Below are 12,338 nucleotides of genomic sequence, written 5' to 3' on the forward strand. Positions count from 1 at the left end.
GGGCAGGTTGTTCAATTTCCATGTAGTTGTGTGGTTTGAGTGAGTTTCTTTATATTGAGTTATAATTTGATTGCACTGTTTTCTGAGACACTGTTTATTATGATTTCAGTTCTTTTGCATTTGCTGAGCAGTGTTTTTCTTCCAATTACATGATTGATTTTAGAGTAAGTGCTATGTGTCACCAAGAAGAATATATATTCTGTTGTTTTTGGATAGAGAGTTCTGTAGATATGTATCAGATTGACTTGATCCAGAGCTGAGATCAAGTCCTGAATATCCTTGTTAATTTTGTTTGATGATGTGTTTAATATTGACAGTGGGGTGTTAAAGTCTCCCACTATTATTGTGTGGGAGTCTAAGTGTCTTTGTAGGTCTCTGAGAACTTGTTTTATGAATCTGGGTGCTTCTGTATTAGGTGCATATGTATTTAGGATAGTTAGCTCTTCTTGTTGAATTGAACCCTTTACCATTATTTAATGCCCCTCTTTGTCTTTTATGATCCTTGTTGGTTTAAAGTCTGTTTTGTCAGAAACTAGGATTGCAGCCCCTTCTCTTTTCTTCTTTCCATTTGCTTGGTAAATTTTCCTCTATTCCTTTATTTTGAACCTATGTGTGTCTTTGCACATGAGATGGGTCTCTTAAAGCAAGCACACTGATGGGTCTTGACTCTTTATCCAGCTTACCATTTGGTGTCTTTTAATTGAGGCATTTAGCTCATTTACATTTCAGGTTAATACTGTTATGTGTGAATTTGATCCTGTCATGATGCTAGCTGGCTATTTTGCAGACTTGGTGATGTAGTTGCCTCATAGCTTCATTGGTCTTTTTACCTCAGTGTGTTTTTGCAGTTGCTGCTAACGGTTTTTTCTTTTTCCATATTTAGTGCTTCCTTCAGGAGCTCTTGCAAGGTAGGCCTGGTGGAAGCTAATTCCTTCAGCATTTGCTTGTCTGAAGAGGATTTTATTTCTCCTTCACTTATGCAGCTCAGTTTGGTTGGATATGAAATTCTGGGTTGGAAATCCTTTTCTTTAAGAATGTTGAATACTGGCCCCAATCTCTTCTGGCTTGTAGGGTTTCTGCTGAGAAGTTCCCTGTTAGTCTAATGGGTTTCCTTCTGTAGGTGACCTCACCTTTCTCTCTGGCTGCTGTTAACATTTTTTTTTCTTCATTTCAACCTTGGAGAATTTGCTGATTATATGTCTTAGGGTTGATCATCTCATGGAGCATCTTACTGGGGTTCTTTGGATTTCATGAATTAAATGTTGGCCTGTCTTGTTAGGTTGGGAAAGTTCTCCTAGATGATATCCTGAAGTATGTTTTCCACCTTAGTTCTGTTCTTCCCATCTCTTTCAAATATCCCATTCAGTCATACGTTCGATCTTTTTACATAATCCCATTGGTCATGGAGGTTTCATTTGTTTCTGTTTATTCTTCTTTCTCTCTTGTCTGCCTATCTTATTTCAGTAAGATAGTCTCTGAGCTCTGAAATTCTTTCCTCCACTTGATCATTTTGGCTATTGATACTTGTGGTTGCATTGCAAGGTTCTCATGTTGTCTTTTCAATTCCATTAGGTAATTTATGTTCCTTTCAAACTGGTTATTTTGGCTAACAGCTCCTGTAATGTTTTATCATGGTTCTTAGCTTCTTTGTATTGGGTTAGAACATGTTCCTTTAGCTCAGCTAAGTTAGTTATTACCCACTTTCTGAGGCCTACTTCTGTTAGTTCATCCATCTCAGCCTCCACCCAGTTCTGCGCTCTTCCTGGAGAGATGTTACAATCATCTGGAGAAGAGGCATTCTGGCTTTTCGAGTTTTCCGTGTTTTTTTCTTGATTCTTTCTCACCTTTGTTAGTTTATCTAGCTTTGATCTTTGAGTTTGTGGGGACCTTTTTGTTAATGCTGTTATTGTTGTTGCTGTTTGTTTTTCTTTTAACAGGCACCTCTTCCTTAGGGTAGGGCTGCTGTGGCTTGCTGAGGGTCACTCCAAACCCTATTCACTTGGGTCCCTTCTGCATCTGGAGGTGTCACCAGTGGAGATTGCAGAATGGCAAAGATGACTGCCTGCTCCTTCCTCTGGCTGGGATGTTTGTCCCAGAGGGGCACCAACCTGATGCCAATGGAATGCTCCTCTATAAGGTGTCTGGCGACCCCTGTTGGGCGTCTCACCCAGTCTGGAGGCAGGGGATCTGCAATCTGCTTAGTGAAGCACTCTGGCTGCCCCTTTGCAGAGTCGGTGCACTGTGCTGGGGGGAATCCCACTCGTCTGGACTGCCCGGTTTCCTCAGAGCCAGCATGGGGAAGGTCTAAGTCTGCTAGTCTGTAGGACTGTGGGCACCTCTCCCGCTAGAGGCTCAGTGTTAGGGAGATCAGAGCTCTGTCTCTAAACTCCTGGCTGGAGTTGCTGAAATTGCTGCAGGGAGGCCCTGCCCAGTGAGGAGGGATGGGTTAGTGTTCTGCCTAAAGGGCAGTCTGGTCTCAATCTGCCATAGCCACTGTGGCGTGCTGTGGGGAATTCCTTCTGGGCCCAAACCATCCAGTCTTCCTGGCAATGGCAGGGAAAAATTGGCAGACTGGAGCTGCAGCGAAGGCTGCTGCCCATTGTCCCTGCTCCCTGGGAACTCAGATATCTTAGGCAGCAGGCAGCATGGCTGCCCCTTCCACTGGGAAGTTGGTAGTCTTGGGTAGTCTCCAACCCAGTGGCTACTAAGAGGCCACCAAGTGGCTGCCAAGAATCTGGACAGCTCTGTACTTGGAACCCAAGGCCCTGGTGGCGTGGGCTCATGAGGGGGATCTCCTGATCATGGGTTACACAGATCCGTGGAAAAAGTGTAGTTTCCCCAGCAGAGTAGCTCGATCACACACCATTTTTCTTGGCTGGTGGTAGGAGATCCCGTTACCCAGTGTGGCTTCCAGGTAGGCCGCTGCACCACCCTGCTTTTCCTCACTCTCCGTGGGTTGTGCCAAATACCTAGTCAGTCCCAGTGAGAGAACTTGGATACCTCAGTTGATGGTGCAGGATTCACTAGTTGTTTTGGTTCTTCTTTGTGCAGACCTCCTACCACAACTGTTTCTAGTCCGCCATCTTGGCCCCTCCTGTTTTACTTTACTTGTTTTCAAATGAGGAAAGATCTAGACAAATTCAGTCCTTTCCATGAGCCTCACTTGCTTTTTGTATTTGCATATTTGGTGTACATACCATCACTTCTACTTTTCTGTGGTGATGTGGGGAGATAGAGAGAAATAAATGTATCTACGTAGTATAAGATTATGTTTCAGTTCCGCTTATTGAAAGCGTGCCAGAAAATGGCATGAGAAGGTAGAGAAAAATGTGCTTTTTCTCAGGTTGATTTTTAATTTGCAAAGCCTTATAATCGTTTGAGCATCATCCTACTCTTCAGTGTGTTTCTTATAACTAAAGATACATATATTTTGTTGTACATTGTCCTTAAATATACAACAGCTACTGATTCGGGCCTTCACAATAAGAAATACCAGATGTCTTCTAACATTGGAATATAAATAAATTTGCTATTTTTTACACTGTATTGAAAGATAATATGTTTTATCTTCATCATGTCTCCTTTCTAAATGCAACTTTTTTTTTAGGTCTCCTGGCTAACATGTCTTAACTACAATCGAATTTTCTCCTGTACTGTTAGGTATTTCCTTTTGTCAAAGGAAATATTTTTGCTAATATTATTCATGAAAATGGCAGTAATTATCATGCCTTATTACTAGGGTCTTTTTCCCCCCCTTCTTGTATTATATTTCCTGAAGGCATTGTGCCATTATTGGTTTTCTTCTCTCTGCATCTCCATTTCTGACTGCTATTTTCTGCATGTTTCAGTTTTTTGAATAGTTACAGGAAAATGGTATATGTCCATGTATCTGTATGGATGCAGGGCTTGTGGTTTGAGAGCATTAATGTTCTAAATCGCTAAAGAACAGAACTATTTGCTCCCATACTAATTTTTTTCCATCTTCAACAGCTGCCTGCATATTTATATTATTCTTTCTTTAAGACTTATCTTATGTGAATGGATGAGTTAAAGGTTATAGGTAAAGAAATAGTTCCATTAAGAAATACAGTCTTCAAGATTGTATATAAAAATATATATTTTATATGTTATATATTTAAATACATATATATATTTTGATTTTTTAAATTTTGTTTTGTTTTGAGATGGAGTCTTGCTCTGTTGCCAGTCTGAAGTGTAGTGGAGCAATCTTGGCTCACTGTAACCTCCACTTCCTGGGTTCAAGTGATTCTCCTGCGTCAGCCTCCTGAATAACTGGGATTACAGGCATGCGCTACCACACCCAGCTAATTTTTGTATTTTTAGTAGAGACAGGGGTTTTACCATGTTGGCCAGGATGGTCTCCATCTCTTGACCTTGTGATCTGTCTGCCTCAGCCTCCCAAAGTGCTGGGATTACAGGTGTGAGCCATCACACTCTGCCCAAAATATTATATAAGTACAATCAGCCTTTCATATCCATGGATTCATCCAATCACAGATTCAAAGTATCAGGGGAATAAAATGAGTGGTTGCATCTGTACTGAACGTGTACAGACTTTTTTCTTGTTATTTTTCCCTAAAGAGTACAGTATAACATTATTTACATAGCATGTACTTTGTATTAGGTATTATAAGTAATCTAGAGATGACTTAAAGTATTTGGGAGGTTGTGCATAGATTATGTGCAAAACTACATCATTTTATATAAGGGACCTGAGCATTTGTAAATTTTCGTATTCAAAGTGGATCTTGAAACCATTCTCCCGTAGATACTAAGAGACTACTGTTTATAGTATATTTTGATGAAATAGAGCTTTATGAATATTTTACTGTTCAAATTAAATATACAAAAGAATTTTCAGTTTCGTATGATCTGTATCACACGGGATTCACTACCACAGCAATCTGGAAACCTCTATCTCTAAGGTGCAGTTCTCCTAGACTCTTAGTGCCATCATTGCCATCACCAGTTCATTTGTCCTCCTGTTATCAGTTTCATCCTGGGTAGCTTAGAAGGACTGGATTTTCCTTGTGACTTTCTGACTTTCTTACCTCATCAGTTCCTTCAAGCTGGATTAGAGGAGTCACAGGAATCCCAGCCCAGACCCTTAGCTTACAAACTAGAATTGGCAGTTGTGCTTTAAGGAACTTTGGTTTCAAAACTTAAATATGCCCTTTGGGATTCTTTTTAATATATTTAAAGTTCTGTATAATAATATAAGGTTGATGTCCCCTTGTTCAAAACTGTCTAATAACCATAGTTAACCTCACTACTTGTTAATTCTTGAAACTGAAGCATTTACTTAATTTAAATAAAAGGTGGTACTATGTGTATCCGGGGTTTTTATTACTATCAAGCTACAAAAAATTAATATGTATCTGGCTTTGAAAGTCATAGTAGTTCTATCAATACTTTCTAGGTGTATGTGATAAATATTAAATACTTTATTATTTGTTTTATAAATAAGTTTGCCTGCAGTACAAATAATGGTAGATGAAAAATAGAATGCCAATCTGTAACCTTAGATGAACACAATTATTTAACTGAGATGATCTTTATCCATACTTTTCTGTTTATTACTTGCTTTGCACAGGAAGGAATTGCAGGAGCTGCAGAATCTTTACAAACAGAACAGTACACATACAGCCCAGCAAGCAGAGCTGATCCAGCAGCTTCAGGTTCTCAATATGGACACACAAAAAGTACTGAGAAATCAGGAAGATGTTCACACAGCTGAAAGTATATCATATCAAAAAGTACGCTTTTATTCTGTAATAAAGATGCAAAGTATGTCTATGAACTTACAAACATATAGAATTTAGATTTTTTTCAAATTTCAGCATTTCATTATTACTTCCTTATACATATGTTTCCTGAAATTAGAAGTGAATGATGGTTCAATTTGATAACATTTAAAATTTTGTGAGTTTTCTTTATGGTTTTTAGAGCTGATTCACTTAATATATAGATAAAATTTACTCTGTAGGGTATTATTTTTATAAAGTGGTATTGAGATAGCTACTGTGAAATATACTGAGTATAGTCTCAAAATGGGAAAGGATTTGGAGAATGGAATTCCTCAGCCTGCTGTTATAAGAAATTATTTTGTTAAGTATGATTCTAGTTTATGACTTAAGGTAGACTTTCATTATAAAATTTGTACTTTTTTTTTTTTGGCAAATCTTCACAAACACAAAGGGGATTACTGAGGAGGTCTTTAGGATCAATATTTTTCTCTGTTTATTTTGTGTGTTTCCGTTCAGTAGTCTTTTACTTTACAGTTGTTTTAGGAACCCTTCAAGAAGGTTTACCCAAGTATGTAGGTGTGCTGACTGACTCAGCAGCAATAATTTTATCTAGTAATTAAAAAAAAATACCTTTATTGAGTTTTTCATATGTTTTGTATAGAGTACTAAATTATTTATATACATAATTTATATAGTGTTATTCTAATTTAATATTAATAGTTGAGGTGAGTAGGGCTTAGAGACGTTAAATAATACAGTTCATATTATTTCTCTAAAATTACTGGATTTTTCCTTTGGATCTTACTCTTGTTCTAAAAAAAAAATCACTGAAAATCCAATGTCTATAATTAATGTGGTATAAATTACCTTAAAACGTAAACACATATTTTTAAATGATGCTTTGTAACAGTGGTTTTCAGTGTGTTTTGTGTTCCCTTTGCGTTTTCCCTAGATAATACCAAGCAGGAAGATACAGTCTATTCTCTCCATTTCAGCTACAGCAGTGCCACCTTTTTGTTTCATGGGTGGGATTGCCCACTGTGTTTTTTGTTTCTAAACCAGGCCCCATTGCTAAAAGGATTTGCAACACTATACCTTATTAATAATTTTAACTGTTTTCTCTTATTCCCTCCTTGATAACTTTCTGTTGTTTGAAATATTTTTTTTTCCCCTCTTGGCTTCCAGTGTCCTATAATTGTGTGGTTTTCTTCCTTCAGTTTCTGACTGTCTCTTTTTAGTTTCTTTCTGGTCCTACCCAGTCTCCATGTCCTATAAATGTTAAAATGTCCCAGGCCTCAGTCTTTGGATCTCTCTCTCTTTTTTTTTTTCTTCCTGTTTAAACTCACACCCTAGGTGATTTTATCTAATCACCTTGACTTTCAGAATTCTTCTACAGGTTGAATATCCCTTATCTGAAATGCTTGGAACCTGAAACCAGAAATATTCTACATTTTGAGTTTTTGGGATTTTTGAATATTTGCATTACATTTACTGGCTGAGCATCCCAAATCTGAAAATTTGAAATCTGAAATGCTCCAGTGAGCATTTCCTTTGAGCATCATACTGGTGCTCAAAAATGTTTTGGATTTTGGAGCATTTCAGAGTTTTGGATTTGGATGTTCAACCTGTGTCTGTAGGCTGACGATTCCCAAATTTGTTTATCTACCTTGGATCTCTTCAGTGTATTCTAGGAAAGAGTATATCTAATTGTCTACTTAATGTCTCTTCACTTGGATGCCTAATGGGCATCTCACTTGGAATGTGTTCAGAACAAAGCTATTGCCTGTTATGTTTTCAATGCAGGTGCAGAATTTGACTACTTCCCATCACCCTTGTTTCACCATTCTGTCCAGGTCACTATCATGTATTACCTGGATTATTGTAGTAACTTGCCAGTTTCGTTGCTTTGATCTTAAGCCTTTTGAGTGTTCTAAACATAGGTGCTAGGATATTCTTGTCGAAACTTTGTGAGTCAAATCAGATCACTCCTCTCTTCAAGTGCCTCCACTGGTTTCCCAGACCATTAAAAATTAAAAACCTAAGTTCTTACTACAACCTGTGGGACCCTACATGTTCTGGCACATAACCTCTCTGATCTCATCTTTGCCTTCTCTTTTTATTCACTCTACTTCAGCACCACAAACCATGTTTTTGTTCCTTGAACATTTATTTAACCTTTCAAGGCACACTTTCTTCCAGTGCCTGAAAGCTTTCCTGCCCAGTTATCTGCATATAAACCATTTTACTTCATTTATTTTACAACCCTTACAGTTTAAAATTAGTTGATAGCAGAAATTAAATGGTAGAAGTAAGAATGACGTATGTTATAATAGTAGTGGAAGGAAGTATGGGAGCATAACTGGGGGCCAGTTCCAAGACTAAGGATAAAGAAAGCTCTCCTTGAATTGGTTGAACCCGGGAGGCGGAGGTTGCAGTGAGCTGAGATTGCGCCACTGCACTCCAGCCTGGCACCTGGCGACAAGACTCTGTCTCAAAAATAAATAAATAAATAAATAAATAAATAAATAAATAAAAATAAAGAAAGAAAGCTCTTCTTGATGGTGTCATACTAGTAATACTTTTCTGAGAATATAAAATATCAGAGACAAATTAATTTCTCATAGCTTTTCCAAGTGAACTCTTGTTCAAACCATAAATTCCTTAGTGTATGCCTTTACTAAATTTGGGAAGTAGAACTTATATGCCCCTATTTGGAGAACTTGCCATAACCTAAATTGTGATCTGGGATACATTTTGAAACTTTACACACGTTTCCTCTAGGATTATGTTTATCCCTTCCAAGAATCATTATAGAAAATGAAAGATGTAAATGATGGGGGTATGTTGTGTTTGTGAATAGCATTGAGGCAGAAAAAAAAAAGGAAGACAGCAAAATAATTGGTTTGCTTTTCCTTGGGTTTAGTCTATTTTTTGTCATTTTTTCTCTAGATTGAAATTCACTTTTCTTTTATTTTTGTGTCTCAGATATTACCTTGGGTAGCATGGGATTTGGGGGCTTCACTGAAACTTAAGATGATCTCACTTTGAAATCGTAATTCCTGCAGTCATATTTTAATTTTGAAGTTATTTTAGATGCTTATAGTTGTTCATAAAGTTTTCATTAGTATCCTCAACTAGACTCAATTTGAAAATATTTTCCTTATTTATTCTTTACAAATTTTGTTTACAGTTAGTAGACATTATAGTTATTTTGGTAGCTATATATAGTTATTAAAAAAAAAAAACATACAAAGTCTTTTATAATTCCATCTCCCAGAGGTAAATACTGTGAACATTTTGAATATTTCAGTTTTAAAAATGCATGTTAACTTGCCTGTGAGCACACTAATATTTTTCACTTTAACATTATATTTTTAAAAATCATAACATATAACTATTTTAGACAGTCATAATTTAATTATTTTTCTAGTGTTATATATGTTATTCAAGTGTTTTATTATTGTAAATAAAACTGCAATAAACATCTCTTTGTTGTCAGTTCAGATTATTACTATTCATTAGAATGCATTGACCACACATATATACGTGCACGTGCGCGCGCACACACACACACACGCGCGCACACACACACGCACACACTGACCTACCCCCTACCCACCCAGGGAAGACTTCTTTTTCTGAGACTATAACATTGTATTAACCATGAGCAATTCACTTTTTTTGTTTGTTTTTTTGATAGAGATGGGGTTTTAACCATGTTGGCCAGGCTGATCTCAAACTCTTGACCTTAGGTGATCCACCTGCTTCAGCTTCCCAAAGTGCTCGGATTATAGGTCTGAGCCACTGTGCCTGGCCCAATTCACTTTTAATTAGTTCTTACATAACATATTCTTTTAAAATTATTCCATAATAAGAATGTATGGGGGTCATGGATTTTGAGGGGACCTGCCTACTACATGATTAGTAAACGTTAAGTTACTGAACCTTGAGACATTGCATGTTATGGTGTCCCACTTTGGATATACAATTTAAAAATCATAATTGTAACAGTATTTTAAAACTTTATGGCAATGTTTATATTTTAATTTAAATATTACTCTGGTCCATTAAATGGACTAGAATGTTATTAAGAGTATTAAGTCCATGTTATTAAGTGTATTAAGTCCATTAAATGGACTAGAGTATTATTTAAATTGCATATTACCAAGGGTTGAATGGTTCTGTGGTGATGAAAAATGTGGAGAAACAACATACAAATGAGAATTCCTTCCAGTTAGATCACAGTTATAAAGAAAGAATGTAAAATTGTGCTATAAGCCAGGGAGAATCTGAGTTTCTGTTTATACAAATTATTTTAGAAATGTATTATGTAAAGTGAGGTAAAAATGTAAGTTGCTCCTAGTAACCATATAATAATAATAGTTAACATGTTTTAGCTTATTGCATATCAGACATTGGCAGTAGGTCTTTTGCCTGGTTGTTTAAGCCTCGAACCAACCCGATGTGGTATTGTTATTATTATCCCTGTTTTATAGATCAGGTAACTGAAGCTTAGAGTGTTGTCTAAAGTCGAATAGCTACCTGCATAGAATTCAGATGTAGGTAATCTTGGGTCCAGAATGCAATCCTTAAACTTTATTAGAAAGCCCACAGTATAGTTAAGTTATAAATGGAAAGATGATATCTTATCCTTAAAAGCTTTATTAAACAGATTCTACAAACTTGCCTTATCTATTCTCATCCAAATTTTTTCAATGCTTAATAATTTCTAATGTTGGAATATTTATCCTCATATCTACGTTAAATGTTATTCAGAAGATTCCACTACAGTGTTTTTGGTGACCAGAGTATAACATGTTACCTTCCTCTGTGAAAAGGCTTTCAGCCCTCTCTAGCCATTGTTCCTCCTGATTGTACACATTTGGTTTCTTTTATCTTGCTATTACATCACACTTTTAAACTTTTTGAGCTTCTGAAGATTTTTTACTGACCCTGTTTTTTTCTCCTCAGAAATGTAGTAGTTTTTTAGTGCAGGATTTTAAAATTTGGGAATGATCATACTGCCTTGTCAGGTGTGCTATTGTTCAGACTTTTAGTGTTCATTTATATCAGATTATTCATTCTTAATCTAGAGCATTATATGTAGTAATTGTCTTTAGCCCTTGTCTACACATATTTTTAGATTTTTTCCAACAAATTTGAATAATCTTGCAATAGTGAGATGAAATTATTTACTCAAAATTTCAAACATATTTTCATATAGATTTATTTTAATATTTTCAAATAATAATTGAGATTTAGCTGTAAGACTCAAGTGAGTTGAATTAAAAAATATTACACTAACAATTTATTTTCAGTTCTTATTAAGCTTCTTTAAGAGTCAGGTCTTAGTTACTGTTTCTAATGAAGTTTGTTTCCTCTGTTCACTTTCTCTCAATTCTTCACCCCTTTTTCTTGCCCTTCCATTCCCTATTATTTCTCATTTATTAAGTAGATATGTATAATAATATCTGTTTAATTATCTGAAAAGATAAAAACAGTTGTCCCAAGTGGTAGAATTCGGGGATTGGGGAGGGTAGACAAAGGTAAAGAAAGAAAATTGGAAAAAGGTTTTGAGCACAGAAAAGAGGTGAGTCATGTTTTCCCAGAGCTCTCCATAACAAATCATTAGTCTCATACACGAATCTACCAATCATATAGTGTGGGAGGCTCTTCTAGGAGAAAAACAGCTGTCAAGATACATAAAAGCAATCTAGGGTGTTCTCTTCCTCTGAGCATGTAGCCATTCATATAATTTTAAATATTTTAATATCTCTGTAAATCCTTTATATCCATGCATATAATTTAACTATTGATAGTTATGATAGTTATTGATAGTTATGTCAGCATTTATGATTTCTAGACCATCTTAACATGGTTGGGGTACTAATATGTATTTTATAACTTTTTGTTCTATTTGGTGATGATACTACTCAAACTGTTATCAACCTAGGAAAATAAGGAGTTAGCATATTAAATTATATGTTAAATAAGGCTTCTCGTTTTTGGCTATAAATAGTACAGTTTTCACTTGAAGAATTTATTGTTTCAGTCAGTGTTGCAAATATAGTTGGCACTCTGTATCCACAGGCTACATCCCCATTCAAAGATTCAACCAACCATGGATTGAAAGTATTTGGGAAAAAAAAATAGCAATACAACAATAAAAATTAATATAAAAACTGTACAACTATTTACATAGTGTTTACATTGTATTAGGTATTATACGTAATCCAGAGATGGCTTAAAGTATGTAGGAAGATGTACATAGTTTATAAGCAAATACTGTGCCATTTTATATAAGGGACTTGTGCATTTGCAGATTTTTGGTATCTACTTGGATCCTGGAAACAATCTTGTGGATACTGAGGGAATGACTTTAGTATATTTACTAAATTTGGAAGATTTTAATCCTTAAACAAATTATTATTATTGGGTAACAACACATACATTTTCAAAGTTGTTAAGATATATAAAATATCACCTAGTTGTTTAACACTAATAAAAATATTTGAAAAGGAGCTCTTCAGTCTAAGCCCCCAAAAATAAAAGGAGTTGGAGTTTGAAGTC

General features: G+C 35.8%; 1 protein-coding gene across 7 annotated transcripts in view; it reads left to right on the forward strand.

Moving 5' to 3' along the window:
• The window catches only part of CNTLN (centlein), a 338,923-nt gene that overhangs the window by 125,406 nt on the left and 201,179 nt on the right, over positions 1–12,338 (forward strand). For 6 of the 7 annotated variants that reach the window (XM_017545934.2, XM_017545930.2, XM_017545932.2 and 3 more), the window contains exon 7: positions 5,615–5,777. In XM_017545934.2, the coding sequence (XP_017401423.1) occupies positions 5,615–5,777 (163 nt within the window). Of the gene's footprint in view, positions 1–5,614; positions 6,408–12,338 lie in introns of all 7 variants that reach the window. The other variant, XR_005202994.1, reaches the window with a different exon arrangement.

The sequence above is a fragment of the Cebus imitator genome, unplaced genomic scaffold (assembly GCF_001604975.1).
Source record: "Cebus imitator isolate Cc_AM_T3 unplaced genomic scaffold, Cebus_imitator-1.0 Scaffold183, whole genome shotgun sequence".
Classification (NCBI taxonomy): Eukaryota; Metazoa; Chordata; class Mammalia; order Primates; family Cebidae; genus Cebus; species Cebus imitator.